Raw genomic sequence first — 16,232 nt, 5'->3', positions numbered from 1 at the left:
TTTTATCAGAATTCTTTTTCTGTAGTACAAACAAACTAACCCCATGGGGAACCATCAGGAAACTACCTTGCTGTGTCATAAATGGTAAAGCAAACATGTGGAACACGCAAATTGTTTTGTTGTCGGCTGCAAGAACCAATACAATTGTTGTCATGTCCTCCGATCATCACTTCTTTATCTCTCCAAGTGAGATAGAACAGCAGGATCTGCCAGAAAATGAGCTGTAGATCAGGATAAATCAATACTGTTTGATCGCATCGAGACACAACTTCAAACCTGGAGAATGTAGCACTGACGGTAACTATGGAAGGCAAATGTAGTGACCAACAAATACAGTAAAACGTGCAATTGTTTTAAGTCTTAAATACTAAGGTGTTTTAATAAGATATGCAGTGGCATCAATATTGTGTTAAAAAAACGCAATAAAAAATGTGTGCCCCCATTCAAATGATCAATACCTTTTTTTGAATTTAGGTTCAAGACAGTGAAACACATCAGCTTGTTTTTCTCTGGCCTGAATCAAATTAAAGAGCCAATATCTGCCTTGTACCGTTATTAAACTCCTGGATACCATTTACACACACAGTAGAAGTGTTTATTTAACTTTATGAACAGTTTCCATTCACACTACAGGAGCAAACGTAAACATAGCAAAGAGGACACAGTGTCCTCTCAAATGTTATAATGCTTTCATCAAATTCAAAATAATCTGGTAAGTATAGTGAAATTAACTAAAATGTTTCTCTTTGAGAGTGCAACGACTCAAAACTTCTAAAGTTTACATAACACAATGATTCAACATGACCAACATGTACACATATATTTATATTTCATACTTGTTTTCTTTAACTGGTTGACTCTCCAGAGGGCAGCGTTTTCCCACCAGTTTGTCCAACACTTTGGTCTAGGCTGAATAAACTCTTGCTCATTTGGACATTTTGGCATGGAAAAAATCTTTATTAAACTGGTGACATCCATTGTAAAAAATGACACCGGTTAAACATCAGCATGCTATAATCCAGCATGTAAAACTACAGATGTAATCCTAAATACTGTATATAAAATACTAATAACATTTTTGACAGCAGCCATGCTGAGACATGTGAAATTGAACTCCAGCTGATCGTCGAGAGCCCCATTGTTTTCTTCTTCAGGCCAAATATTATTAAAGTCAGTCCATTGAGCTGGATGGATTACCAGCCAGGGATTACAGTGCTTCGATATCTTATCCATAAACTGCGTCACTTCTCTTCCTGTAAATGCAGGGATGTGACATACAGGATTCCTTATTGGAGCAAGAGACAGTCAGTTCGTTCCCAACATACTACCATACCCTTTCTAACGCATGGGAAAGATTTTGCATCTCTAAATACATAGTATGTCAAATGAAGTATGACAAAAGCACTGCATCCGGTCACATTTTGCAGGATGCAAGCCAGCATGCTGTCCTGTCTACTTTGAGTCAAAGTTTAAGGAGTAATGTTATGATGAAGAGTATGACCCAAGTGTATGCATACGTCATGCAAAAGTATATACTCTGTGAGGGAAACTGCACTACATACAAGGGCATCCGGTGCTTTTGTTGCCTTAACAACAGACATGACTTTTGATGCAAATCCTTTCAACGCCCACCATCCACCCCGACCCCCTCCTGTAGCTAACATAGGACCTCATCCAATCAACAACATTTTGCCTGGGAACAAAATCCAGGCAAAGATTAAATTAGTTGGCAAAATGTAATTATAAAATATATATATCTAATAATATCTAAGAGCCAGGATCCGTATTACCGAGCTATAGCAAACTTCAAATTGAAACTGTACTCTCTACCGTCAACACTTTCAAGTTGGATAAAGATGAATCCACCACCTGCTGCAGTCATATGGTTAAAATCCAGAGTTTTAAGGGTCGATTCAGCATCATACAGGATGCTTAAGCAGATTTGTCTGCTCTAGGCTACCATTCCCAGCCATCTCTGTTGGCAACCAGTCTTTGTGTTTTTCACCCAACTTAAACCACAAACTTCATCCCATTTCTTGGGATGTTTAATTGACCTCTTTTAGTGTCAGTAATGTCTTGACTGTAAGATCTCCTCGATATGCTGCTGATCCAACTATGGTCAAGTTCTTTCTTCTTGTTATGTAACTCCAGACTGACCCACCAACTTAACCTTGGATTCTCTAAACAAACAAATGTAAACCCAAGAGATCGTCTTGACTCACTTCCAGGAATGAGCAGAGTCCAGTTTTCTTCCTTTCTCTAATTCCTGAAATCCTTTTACACATAATGCCTTTGACAGTAGCTTGTGGAATAACAGACGTATCATATTGCACCATTACCTCAATACTAACTTGCTGCAACAGCCCGCAAGGGAAGGTTTGAGATTTCTGTAAAGAACTACTATTCAAAATGAAATACTAACAACTACACTGCATACTATATTAACAATTGAGTGTACCACACCACATTAAAACAGTTACTAAATCAGCCTACTATCACCTAAAGAACATATCTAGGATTAAAAGACTAATGTCACAGCAGGATTTGGAAAAACTTGTCCATGCTTTTGTCTTCAGTAGACTGGACTACTGTAATGGTGTCTTCACAGGTCTCACTAAAACATGTATTAGAAAGCTGCAGCTGATTCAGAACGCCGCTGCTCGAGTCCTCACTAACACTAAGAGAGTGGATCACATCGCTCCTGTTCTGAAGTCTTTACACTGGCTTCCTGTGTGTCAAAGAATAGATTTCAGAAATACTGCTGCTGTTTATAAAGCACTGAATGGTTTAGGCCCAAAATACATTTCTGACCTCCTGCTAAAATATTACCATCCAGATCTCTCAGGTCTTCAGGGACGGGTCAGCTTTCTGTCCCCAGAGTCAGAACTAAACATGGTAAAGCAGCGTTCAGTTATTATGCTCCAAATATCTGGAACAAACTCCCAGAAACCTCTTACTACTTTTAAAGCCAGGCTGAAGACTTTTCTTTTTGTCGCTGCTTTTAATTGAACTATTCATATCTTAGACTGCACTGTAACTTTTATCCATGTATTTTTTCTTTTAATGTTTCTTTTATTATCTTTTATTTTTAATGACTGATTTTAAATGCCATTTTCTTAATGTCTTTCATTTTTTGTAAAGCACCTTGAATTGCCTTGTGTTGAAAAGTGCTATATAAATAAACTTGCCTTGCCAGCAGACGGTTCACACAGTTAACTCAGACAATGCAACACATCACATCAATCACAGGGTTACTGGTCCAATTTATTATTGAAGTGTAAATCAACCTAGTCTCTTCTACTTAATTGAATGTTTTCTAGAATTATGTAAAGCCAAAATAAAACAATGATTTAAAATGAGTTTTACAATTCACTATAACTCTTAATTATTTTAACTGGGTGTTTCAGAATCCGGCATTGAACAGGACAGGTGCATTGATTGTGTTAGGCTTGTGTGACCTCATGCTTCATACTCAAATATTTTTGCCACTGTACACCCGGGGATTTCTTTCATGCATCCTACATACTTAGCAGTTAAAGTACACTTAACACTCAATTCAACGTCATACTTGGTGTGATTAGTATACAACTATGCCTTTTTTAACCCAGCCAATGTGTGATCAAATAAAAATATTATCAATGTTTATGCATTTTCTGTCTTGAGTATGTGAATACTACTATTGAGTAGTGGGGGAAAGACTTTTTAATGTAATTTCAAGGGCTGCATCATGTTTAAAGATGAGTTTAGAGGTAACTTTACAGACATATATGAATCCGGTATAGTTACCTTTTAAGGATTTAGTGCAACATGTTCTGTTGTGCAGCTTAGTCACACTAAAAACTCTGTACACTTTTTATAGCTCTATGCCCACTGCAGAGACCACAGACAGAGATAATTCATTTAAATGGCATTAGCAATAAATGAATTACCTTTTACGACATCAAGGATAACTGTAAACCGTGCTGGTGCGTCCCGTGATTCACTGAAGGACATTCCAGCCGCTGTTGGAGTTTCCAGCTTTGGCATCATTTAAGTGCTTTGTTGTTTTTAGAATCTGCCAGCTCCCCTTTGTCTGCAGCAGAGAGGAGCAGCGGTGGTTCACTTCTCAGAGAGGTGTTGTGCTTTGTCTTTTAAGGCCGGCTGCAGACAGAGACCCTCGCTGCTGCTCCTCAGTGTAAACACAAGTCACGTTGTAATGAATGTGCCATGGCGGCAGAGTCAGAGCAGGCTAAGTGCACTGACGTCCCGTGTGTGCTCGAGGTGTCCATCAGCCTTGTGTTTTCCTCACAACCATTTACAGTCATCTCTGTTTGGGACAAAGCTGGAACACCTTCTTCCAACCATATATATTCATGTGTTTAATTAGGTCTTTTTGTAGCGTCATCCCTGATACGAAACATTTGGGCAAATCGCTTTTCCACCTGTTTTAAATATTCTTTGAGATTTTTGAGATTTCAGATCGCTTAGCTGCTGAAGATCTGTATGTTTGGAAGTTGTATAGCTGCAGCTGCAGTTTTATTACAGTATTTGGGGAGTGAGTGCCAAACTTGTTAATATTTTTCCAATGTCCCACGTCTCACAAACACTGTTTAGTAAATACTTCACAGGAAATATGAGCATCCATCTTTTTTGGTAACAGGGGTCTATCTGCCTCACACCTGCAAGTTATCGCTTCAAGGAATATATAAAACCCACACTTTCTCTGTGGATACACACACACATATATATATGTTTTACTGTAATTTGACTGTACTGGCCCTTCGAGTTATAAATGATCAACATAACAGTGAAAACCCAAAGTTAACTAAACTGCTTTAAAAAAGTCTTATTATCTCATGAGTTACCATCAAAGCTTTCTTATACAAGTTGATTAAAAATATTGCATTATATAGTTTCTACATCCAAATATGACTCATGTCTAAATGGGTCAGAAAGGTCTCCTGAAGCCTCTTCTGGCTCTTCAGTGAAGTTGACCTCCTGATAGGCAGCCACAACTCTTACGCAGGGCTGTGATGACGCCAACCTCTGCATATGAGACAGAGCGGAGTCTGCTGAGTGTTGCAGTATAATAGAGACAGCCCACCTCTCAGCTCCCAGCTGTGCGCAACGACCCCTGGCTAATTGAATCTGGATTACTGGAAAGCTGAGCGGATGAGACTGCCAGAAAAAGTACCCCTACTCACCCCTTATCTTCTGTTACAGGAGGTTCAAAAGGAAATGCATTCCCAAATCCTCTACAGACCGAGGCAAATATCGCTAAGTAACACCAGGTTGTTTTTGGCGATGGAGAGCCTGAACATTACGCACGGATCTGTTTCCATGAACGAGACGCTGGTGCAGCATTCCCAAGCGTCCACGTTTGAAAAAGCAATCGCTTTACCGATTTTTATGTTTGTTGGAGGTGCCATTGGGAATATTATTGCAATAATCGTCCTGTCAGTATCTCGACAGGAGAGGAAATCTTCAGCTTTCTACACGCTGGTGTGCGGCCTGGCGGTGACCGACCTGCTGGGCACGTGCCTGGCCAGTCCGCTCACCATAGCCAACTACATGGACAAGACAGTGCTCACGGTGCAGCATGTGTGCGAGTTTCACTCCTTTTTGTTGCTGTTTTTCGGTTTGACAGGGCTGAGCATCATATGCACCATGGCAGCGGAGCGGTACATGTCCATATGCTGCCCGTACACCTACCAGCGGTGGGGGGTGGACCGGCGCTTTGCGCAAAAGTTCCTGTTCTTCATTTATATCAGTAACATCTTCTTCTGCTGCCTCCCGATGATGGGCATGTCGAAAAGCGAGCTGCAGCCGTCCGGCACCTGGTGCTTCATCGACTGGGGGACAGAGGAGCCTGTGGCCGCTGCCTATACTGTGCTGTACGGCTCCGTCAGCCTGCTGCTCATCCTGGGCACCATCCTGCTGAACCTGGCGGTGTGCGGAGCGCTGCTGCTGATGCGCCAGAGGACCGTGCAGCGGCCCGTCACCAGAGCCAGCGTCCGGGACAGGTGGAGGGCTCTGTCCTCGGCTGCAGAGACCCAGATGATGGCAGTGCTGGTGATGACCTCCGCCGTGGTGCTGGCCTGTTCAGCCCCTCTGGTGGTGAGTCCCCCTGACTTGGGTTTATAAAGGCAGTTTGGTTTATAATGTTGCATGCACTTACCTTTGCCTACGGAGCAGCAAACCTTAATTAGAAGGATTTTAAGTAACTATTTTACTCAAGCAATCTGAAATGTTGGTCAACGTTGTTATACTTTATACATATATTTTTATGTTTTTCTATACTTTATATGTTACTCTACAACAATTCAGAGGCATATTGTTCAAGCACATTACATATTTTTGCTAAATGTGATCATACATTTTGAATAATAATACAAAATCTAATAAATGACTAATATATTCTGGTTTAATATTAATAATTAAGATGAGACTTTATTGATCCCCGGGGGTAAATTAATAAACTATAGTGCAGCATAAGTGTTAACATGAGCTTCAGCTTTACAGCAACATTAAATTGATGGATACATTAATAGTATACAGTTATTTTGACTATAACTAATAAAGTATAACTATAGGAATTTTACCTGAGGAGGTGGAGGTAATTTTATGTTTGTATTCCGAATAGATTAATCTGATTCATCATATTATGTAAGATTACATGTTTTACAACTTTCTAAATACTATTTTAATGAAACAGTTTAGGGGAAATGAAAACATTTTTAACTGCATATAATGAATAGACATTATGAACCTCAAACAAGGGGTCACAGTTTTAAGAGCACTAAAACAGGTTGGAAACAAGGTGATGTCGTATCATGCGCTATTCATATTTTCAGAGTAATCACTTTTCATGAGAAACTATGAAATGATAACCTTGATTTTTATTGGGAAACGTGAAAAGTATACTGAAAGGAAACATTCCTGTTAATATTTGCTGCCATTACAGCATGTTTAAATAAAACATTTGAAGATATGAGCCATAACCTGTTTTTCTCTTTCAGGTCCGTGTGTTTGCCAACTGCTTCATTTTGAAAAATTACCCTAACGCTGACCTGGCAGCCATCAGGATAGCAGCTGTAAACCCCATCCTCGACCCCTGGATCTACATCCTCCTCAGGAGGTCTCTGTTTAGGAAGTTACTCAAGTTATCCAGACAAGGCAGCAGCACTCGCAGTACTTCATCCCCTACATCACAAGCGACTCTTTTTTATCCTGTAATCGTGAGGGACAGTCATGTGATCACACAGCTGATGTGCAACGCAAACATCATGACTCAGCTGCCCGCCACTGCCAAATTCACTTCGTACGACACAGAGAGTCCCCGTCAGACTTAACACAGACAGAAAATGTGTGTGACTTCTGTGAATGTTTGCTGCTTGCACAGGCCGCAAGCACCTTGACGCAGGGCTTTGTCTCAGAGCTGTTGTCTTTGGGATGGACACACTGAGACGTCTCTGCCGGCCCGAGACCGGACCATCGGAGCTCCTGTAGGATTATTTATTAAATAAAACATGACTTCTGCTCTACATCTATGTAGGCATCTACTGCTGTGACACAGGACTTATGAAGAAACACTATGTTGGATGTTATTAAAAAACTAGGGATGCAGCTCAAATCTATCTCTAGTCATTTGGTCTATAAAAAGTCAGAAAATGTTGATCAGTCTTGCCTTAAGCCCAAGATGACATCCTCAAATGATCTGTCCACAAGTCAATGATATTCATTTTACCGAGTAGTATTAAAACCAGAAAATATTCACATTCAAGAAGCTCCAAAACATTTTTCTTATAAAAACAAAATCAGTGCTCAGAAATCCTTCAATCAGGTCAATGTGAAGTTCCTTGTCCTCTGTCAGTCCCTCGTCACGTCATCATCAGCTCCTCCCCCCCACAGATCAGTCAGTTCATGGGAATTATCCAGTTGGACGCTACAGAGATGGTACAACACTTGTTTCATCTGGAGCCAGTGTTCAAATGACACTCTTATAACAGAAATAACATGGAGATATTAAAAGACTCTGATTGAGACGCAGCACAAGTATTTCTCTGAGATGTGTCTTGTAGGATTTTACCTCCTACAAAACCCCAGTTACAGCCACGTCCCTGGAGGAGTACGGATTACACAAATGATAAGGCATTGATTAAATGCTGTTGATTCATGTTTGTATTAAAGTTCCTATCTTGAGCCTTGTTGTCTTTTGTCTCTGTTTGACTGTTTCAGTTTTGATTGAAACTCATATTTCTGTTGACTAATTTAGTGCTGACCACCTTTGACCTTGGTTTAGTTTATTAAATGTATAGGGTCCGTGTACAAAATCCATTGATTTCAAAACACACCTGTACATGATTCCACATTACTAAACAGCAAGCCTAAACGCAACATCTATGCTCACAATATTTGCCTAAAATGAGCTTGAATAAGTGTAAACATTTGTGCAGGTAGGAAGCTTATACTTTTTAATATTGGCTAAAAAAGAAGCGGCAGATTATGCAAAGGTAGAGCCTCATTTAGGGACACTACACTCTTCCCTTGGGGCAGACTCATTTGCTCTGAGCAGCTGAACAAAGTCAGGGCTTCAGTATTATATTCAACCTTTAAAAATTGTATTTAAACTCACCCACAGTGGTCCTGACGATGCCAACTAGTACACATGAAAAGATTCAACCCTACCTTTGCCAGCATCAGTTTTTCCGGTCAGATCCTGCTTCTGTTGGAAAAACAAAAACACAGCATGTTTGTGAACACTTGGTCACACGGCTTCAGTTGGCCTAGTTTTTGGTCACCCATCATTAGACTTAGACCAAATTGCTAGTGAGCTCACCTTTGCATGTCATAGACCAGGAAGAGTCCGGTTGAGGTTCATAGAAGAGCGGGACGGTGGCTGAACTCTATCTGCAGGATTTCTTTGCAGGGTGTTGCTGAAAAAAGACATGCACTGACAGTATCTCTTGATTAAAGGTGATGTATGATTTACTCAGGATGAATGACACATCAGTCGGGGTCAAGTATGCACGACATCCTTTGCGGAGATTGAAGAAGAGATCATATTCATTTTGACACGCTTCACTGCTCTAACGAGAAATCGATGCTTGCATTTACTGATTTTTGGCCACTAGGGGGAAGAAAAACTCCCAAAACAGGAATCAAGTCAGGTCTCTAAGAATGTGATGAATATACAGTACCAAGTCTATCATCCATCTTACCTCTGGTTTTGCCTCTGTCTGTGTGGTGCCTGTAGCAAGAGCATACAGGTAACACATTTAACACACACATTATGCCCTCGGTAATTTACACACATACTCTGATGCCAGTGCGATACGTAAAACTATCTTTCAAGTGTGGCTGGAAAGAGCCCTACAGCTGTCACATTTACACTTCTTTCTAAAAAGCTCCATATACACTTCTAGATTAATGAAGACAACCAAAATGTTCAATATTCCGCAATGTATTTATTCCCCCCAAACATTTAAAAATAGCATTTACTAAACAGAAGCAGACAAGAAGGTGCACAGCTGCACCTCTGTTCAATGTTTTTGTACCTTTACACCATAAATAAAAACCTATTAACAGCGGTTAAGTAAAAAGTATGCCTCGAGATGCACAGAAATAATAATCATACAAGTTTTACAAAGTAAACTCCCATTTCTCCACTCATTAACATTTACATCCCAGTTATTATCTTTACAGGTGAGAGCCAACATCCAAATAAAACTTTTTTCTCCCAGTTAGCTCAGAAACAAACAGCCGGCAGGACACTGAAAACAAATTTGTGGATAAATTCATAAAACATGTGTCCTACAGGTTGTAGTTTATGCATTTTTACATCTTGCCCATTTTGCGGTGCATCAGCATCATAACATTTATTGCTAACTGCTTTTGGCAACATGAAGAGGAAAAAAAAGAAATCCAAAAGACATTAAAAACATTTGCTCCAGCAAAATACAATGACACAAAGTTTTTGAAAAAATAAAGACAGTATGACCGTTATTCCTGTCTGCAGGTTGCATGTGCACATTACATTCTTTAACTACGAAAAGTGTTGTTTCCATGTTGAGTAGTTTGGGTGTTATCTGTCGACGTCACACAGCTGTTTAACATGTAGTCACATTTATACGCTGTTGATAAGTTCAGAGTGTGTTAGTCTTTACTCTCTCCTCGCAGCTGAATGACAGCGTTTTGACTGATCTCCATACGTTTATCTAATCATGAAGGGGTAAGAAATGTTAGTTCACCTGATTTATTGCACCAACCTGATGCATCTGAAGTGCGCTTCTTTTTAACAAAGAGAAGGCTTTCATGTTGAGATATGTCACTTAAGGACCAATGGTTTTTCCAAAGATAATTTCTGATGGATAACATTTCTCATTTTGATATTTAGAAAAATAGTTTTGAACGTGATACAATTATCAGCTCTTCTAAGTTAAAGGATCCAAAATATTCAAGAACAAATCTGTTTGAAAAAAGTTCCGTAAGTATTATGTGATTTAGAGTTGGGGTCATGATTGCTTGTGAAACTTTCTTGACAGCTCCACATAAAGAAGTATTTCCAGACATTTGCTTCTTCAAGTTACTGCTAGTAACTATGAAGATGTTGCAAATAATATCCACTTGTCTTTGGGTCTTCACAGAATCATGCCATAAAGAGGGTATTTTAGTCGTTAAATACCTGACTCTGGTCTGTAGTAAACTCAGTGTTTTGTGTAGGGAAGGTAGCATAGAGGAGGTTTATCAAGTGTTTCAAAGGGCTGCTTTCAGCGAGATAAAAAGAGCGTTTACATTTAACTATATGAGATATGTGCGGCTGTAAAACCAAACAGTCGTAAAGCTGCAGAGACGGGTTTTAATTCTCTGCCCTTTCGGTTTCAAGAGCAACAAATAGATATTACAAAGTCATTTAAATACATCTAAATATAGACATATTGGTTTAACGTTTTGAAGTTAAATGACTTGAAGTGAAAACAAAAACATCCCGGTATATAAATGCTACCTTTATGAAATGACAAGAATTCGATGCCGAGATCACAAAAAAATAATATATATATAAAACCTAATATTGCTGCAGTGAGTTGCTTAGTGTGCACCAGAGATCCTGCACAGGAAAGGCATGTGACCCATGCTAACTCAATTAAATAAGGCTTTTCATTAATAAATGATAACTAGGGTGAAAGTTTTTCAGATATTGTAATCAATAATGAAAATCACATCTCTTGTCCACCAGGACATTACAATAGAGTCTTTAATTTAAAAAAAAGTCCCAAACCTGTGATTTCATGCATGTCTCATTTTGAAGCTGCACACTGACCATGGATGCTATTGTTGCAAATACACTTCAGATTAAAAACCCCAGGACAGACAGAAACTATCTGCGTAATGCATTCAAATGATGTGCAAACTCAAACCCGGCCTCTCAACGTGACAAAGCAGCTTTGGTTCAGACTGAAAACAATGAAGTGGCACCAGAGACAGATATCACTCAATCAATGAATAAATACCAATGATCAGTTAAACAATGCACTGTTGTAAATCGATTCTCCTACAAACTATAAAAGCAAAATAAGGAAATAATAATAAAATGACAGTTTACATGATGAGACTAAAATGATACTTTGTTCTGGTAAACCCAATTTGAGCTTTTCACATGTATGCTGCATAACAACAAATGGTGGACTTATTGGTTTCTTGGGGGAAAGGACAGATGTGTGGGAGGTCATGGACCGCTCCGAGACAGAGCAGGTCTCACTCCGAAATGTTATCTTAGTTAAAAGACGCTTTGTGTGTTTAAAGGTTCCTGCTTTTAAAAACACTGGCTGACAACAAGTGTGACTGAATGTAACCATCTCCCAAGTGCAACAATATAAACTGCATCGTTTCTTTGCAGACAAAATCAACGGATATGGATATTTTATACATTTATTTCGAAATGTGGCCATTTTTCTTCATCAGGCACATGTAATGTTATACCACGTTGAAAAGTGCAGTCTAAATGCTAGCTTTACCATGCTAACATGCTCACAAATGACGATGCTGCTTAGACGCTGATATCAGGTTTAATGTTTACCATGTTAGTATAGCATGCTAGTTTGCTAACTTTAGCACTAAACAAAGTAGAGCTGAGGCTGATGGGAATTGCCATTAGTTTTGTAGAAAGTTAGTCATAAAGAAGTATTGGACTAATTGAAATGTGTACCTCATGGAGATACTAGATAAATCAGTGGATCTCCAAAGTGATTCAAATGAATCCCAAGTTTGAACCCCATACAACAGAATGCCCAGTGAGAGGGAGAGACCTGATTATCTTAGCATCAGGTGACAGTTACTTAAATTCCTCCATTGTCTACAAAAAAGTCCCATCTGCCTTGAGCTTTTTGAAGAGTGGCAAACAATTCAAACATCATTACAGGTGCCTAAAGAAGAAACCAAAACGCTAGGCCTTCCACTGAGACTACTCTGTTACAAAATGTAACATGATTCTTGTTTTGGTGTGATTTAGCGTCCAAATTAACATCCTATCCTCTGAAAGTGAACAAAAATAACCGACAAGAGATTATGGCTGACTCATACATTTCCAGACGGCACGGTGCAAACCATTCATCCTCCTTTTTTTACGTGTCCACCTGCTGTTTTATATTTCTGTGATAACATGGCTACGTTTTGTTTCCTCTCAGACCATCTAATACAGTCAGTACCAAACTAATAAATAAACAATGACATACGGCAAAGCTGTCAGAAAGTGAAGTTTAGACGGGGCGGAGCGCGTCACTGGCCCTCTCTTTCCTCCCGTCCACAACAAACAGCACTTGCCTTCAGTCTGGTGTTTGGAGCTGTGTGCCGCTGCAGAGAGGCGGCGGCCACACAGCAAAGTCTATAACGGCCGTGCAGAGCGAGGGCAAACCCCTCCCTCACACGACGTACTGGTGGCTGTTGCTGTGGTTTGTCGTGTAGGCCTGCCGGCTGTACTGGAAGTGGTCGGTCAGCACGTTGTTCCTGCTGTGCTGCTGATCCAGGCCGTGGGAGAAAGGCACTGACCCGTTGGCCTGGAGCTTCTCCAGCACCGGGTTGTCGAAGGAAACCAGGTCCTGCTTGGAGCTTGGCAGCAGCTTCTTCTCCTTGTTGGCGTCATACTTGGCCTGTTGGCAGGGGAGAAGGGCAGATTTTAAAATGACTGGCTGTATGCCTACGGATCCTACATAGCTCTGGTGGGAAAAATGTTTCTCACAGAGGATAAATACAGAGAGTCTTAACATAAGTATTTACTTTAAGTCTGTAGCCAAACAGCCACAAGTAGGCTGGAGAGTGACAGAAATATTGGCAGTTGAGAAAAGAAGAACTGTAAAGCAAAAGCAAAGCCTATACATAGATAATCTATAGAGCACATAGTTGGGGGTGGATGCTATGGAAAAGAATGTATAATTATGCAAACCACAAGATAAGGTTCAGAAAATAATTGTAGGATGGAAATGGAGGATTCAAAATCAAACAACTCTAAATGTCACACATGTACTCAGCACTGCACACACAGGGAAATGCCCACACTGCATTTAACACATCTTAGTATTATGAGTATCTAGCAGCTTTTTTATTTTCAGCTTTGGGGGAGCAGTGTGGGGGTCTCGCTCAAGGGCACCTCTTGTCATACTGTATGCAAATCACAAACACTGGATGGCTCTTTAGGGGTTCTAAAATGAAAAGGAACCTCTAATTTAGCTCTTACTGCCTCCTATTAGTCAGTGTGACTCACCTTGTTGTAGAGGAAGACGCCAACTATGGCCGCCATCATACCCATGACGTTTGTGTTGGTGACCGGGTTGCGCAGCATTAGCAGCGAGATGCTAATGACCATAATCCTCTTGGTGGCATTTGCGACGGCGTAGCTGAGCGGGCTGACGATGTTCAGTACGCTGAAGGCGATGACGTTCTGAGCGAAGTTGCAGAAGCCGCTGATGAGGAGGAGGAAGAAGGTCCCCGACCATCCCTGGATGTCGGCCTGCGAAGAAAGCAGTACGCTCAGGTTAGGTTGAGGAGCCAAAACGAGCGGCTGAACTCTACCCACTTTCACAAAGAAGTTCCTTTACTGCTACTCACCAGGTCTCCATTAACGAGAAACACGGAGAGGTCCACCAGAACCCAGGTGGGCAGCATGAAGAAAACGGCATTAAAGCCCAGGATGTTGAGCAGCCTCAAGTGATGGATCTTTGTGTCGCGCAACACCTTTAATAAGGGGAAGAAAACATTTAGACAAGGAGGAAGTAAACTAAATAAAAGTCATACTGCTCCATGCAAGTCAATAGTGATGCAATATTTTGTGTTCTTTATTGTTACATGACAGAGTTGAATACACCAATCGCTTTAGAACAAAAACTAATTCAGCAACCTTATAAAAGTCAGCTAAGACATTTTTAACCAGGACATTATTTACGATAGTGTTGAAAAGTAAATCGCTTTGTTTGTAGAGTTGTTGCCATAAGCCAGACTTGTGCCAAACGAGAAGCCAGACCCAGAACATTTATTATTTCCAATGAAAATAGGTCAGCCAGGAGATGACAATATTCCATTTTCCATCCTGTTTTTCAACCTTAAGTTTTATTATGTGTCCACCATGAAATCCAAAATCCCAGAACTAAGTAACAGCAATATTTTCAAATCACTACGTAGACTTTGCTGTGTCTATTTATGTTTGTGATAGTAATATTGCCAATTACCAGCATTTGGTTGAACATGAGGCCTGCATGCAATATCACACACACACTATTTCTTTAAGGCAACAACAACAGGGCGCATAAGGACATAGTCAAAAGAACAATAGTTGTGAAATGCAGTTGCTCCTTTCAACACAGAACCATTTCCCTTTTCTGACCGCATTCTATATACAAAAAAACCCTCAAACAAACTTAAAACATGTCAGTTCATGGCATTTCACATCAAAGCACCCAGAAGCATCACTTTTCACTTTCCACATCTTAGTCATCATGGGGCACACTCCTGCATGACAATGATTTACCTTTTTGGAGAAGATGTTCTGCAGGGAGAAGCAGAGCGTGGCAGCCAGAGCGCTGATGAGTCCTGAAAGATCAAAGGACAGCTCGGTGGCCGTGGCCAGCAGCACCCCCCCGATGATGGGGATGAGCGACACATACACCTACGATAGAAACAGAGTCAGCAGAAACCCAGAGGAACAACATTCAGTTTATATCCAGGACAGAAAGTGCCATCAAAACATGCTACTAAAACTAGTAAGAATGATCATTTTGATCATTGATTACACGCTCGAGTAATTTTCAGGCAAAAATGAACAAAATACGTGCTTTTTTCCGACCCTTTCATGGAGATGATATGCTTTTCTCTGTTTTGTATCCCAGTGAACTGCTTCTTTGGGTTTTGGACTGGCAAATTAAACATTGAAAGTGATCAGCTTTAACTTTGAGAAATAGATAGGGACAGACAAAGTATGACATTCTTTTGACTCAGGGTATAAGGAGGAATCCTGAAGTCAAATGGAATTTTACCTTTTAAGACCTTTTTTAAGACCCTTTCCATACATTTAAAGACCTCATCGCAACTTTGAGTTCTAACCGGTTACATTGGCGACACACTTTACCTCACATTTATAACTATATACAGTATTGATTGTAAGATAGCACAACTAAACAGTTTATGATAACTCCTTATCATAATTCAGATAGAACAAAGCACAAGAGAATGAATTGTGTGACCAACCCAATGCAAGGTTTATTCGAAAAAGAAACCATTAGAAAGTAGTATTTGATTTAGGCATTGTTCCCAAGAGATAAAACAGACAAGACTACTGAAGACTCCTCTCCACATGAACTCTCTGTCAAGATCAGGTTTAATGCAGTATGCTGCTTTTTTGCTTCTGTACTCTGTGCTCTTTCATTCCAGTAAAACTCCTCAGAAACCATTAGAAACCAGTATTTGACCAATAAACAAAACAATTGACCAAACTTTGAACTATGAAATATATTAAACTTTGGTGACCTTCAGCGGGGTAATGCCATATAGGAGCTCCCTCACAAATACCCAGGGGTTAAATTGGGTCGGGCTGTCCGGGGCTAAGCCCTGGCACATAGGACGATGCTCTGACGTCATCACCCTCGCACATTTGTCATGTTTACAAAAAACGATATATGTTAAGACTTTTCTCGTTCTTAATATAGACTATATTAGGGTTGATATCCGTTGACTTTACTTTAAAATAGCAGATCTCTGTGACCGGATAT

General features: G+C 40.1%; 2 protein-coding genes across 2 annotated transcripts in view; one reads left to right on the top strand and one right to left on the bottom strand.

The window, feature by feature from the left end:
- The first annotated feature begins 5,123 nt into the window (after positions 1-5,123).
- On the top strand, positions 5,124-8,114 carry LOC104959369 (prostaglandin E2 receptor EP4 subtype-like). The gene is made up of 2 exons (XM_010787252.1): positions 5,124-6,096; positions 6,999-8,114. Exons 1-2 carry the CDS (start codon positions 5,152-5,154, stop codon positions 7,329-7,331), a joined length of 1,278 nt encoding a protein of 425 aa, XP_010785554.1. The 5' UTR covers positions 5,124-5,151; the 3' UTR covers positions 7,332-8,114.
- A 1,312-nt stretch (positions 8,115-9,426) lies between these two features.
- slc35e1 (solute carrier family 35 member E1) overlaps positions 9,427-16,232 on the bottom strand; it is a 15,185-nt gene continuing 8,379 nt past the window's right edge. The window contains exons 3-6 of the mRNA XM_010787251.1: positions 14,996-15,133; positions 14,080-14,205; positions 13,736-13,981; positions 9,427-13,124 (exon numbers count right to left, since the gene is read on the bottom strand). Of these exons, the coding sequence (XP_010785553.1) occupies positions 12,897-13,124; positions 13,736-13,981; positions 14,080-14,205; positions 14,996-15,133 (738 nt within the window). The 3' untranslated portion in view covers positions 9,427-12,896. The remainder of the gene's footprint in view (positions 13,125-13,735; positions 13,982-14,079; positions 14,206-14,995; positions 15,134-16,232) is intronic.

The sequence above is a fragment of the Notothenia coriiceps genome, unplaced genomic scaffold (assembly GCF_000735185.1).
Source record: "Notothenia coriiceps isolate Sejong01 unplaced genomic scaffold, NC01 NC01_scaffold00030214, whole genome shotgun sequence".
NCBI classification, from domain to species: Eukaryota; Metazoa; Chordata; class Actinopteri; order Perciformes; family Nototheniidae; genus Notothenia; species Notothenia coriiceps.
Note: the sequence above shows the minus strand (reverse complement) of the source record. Positions and strands in the feature narration are given on the sequence as shown.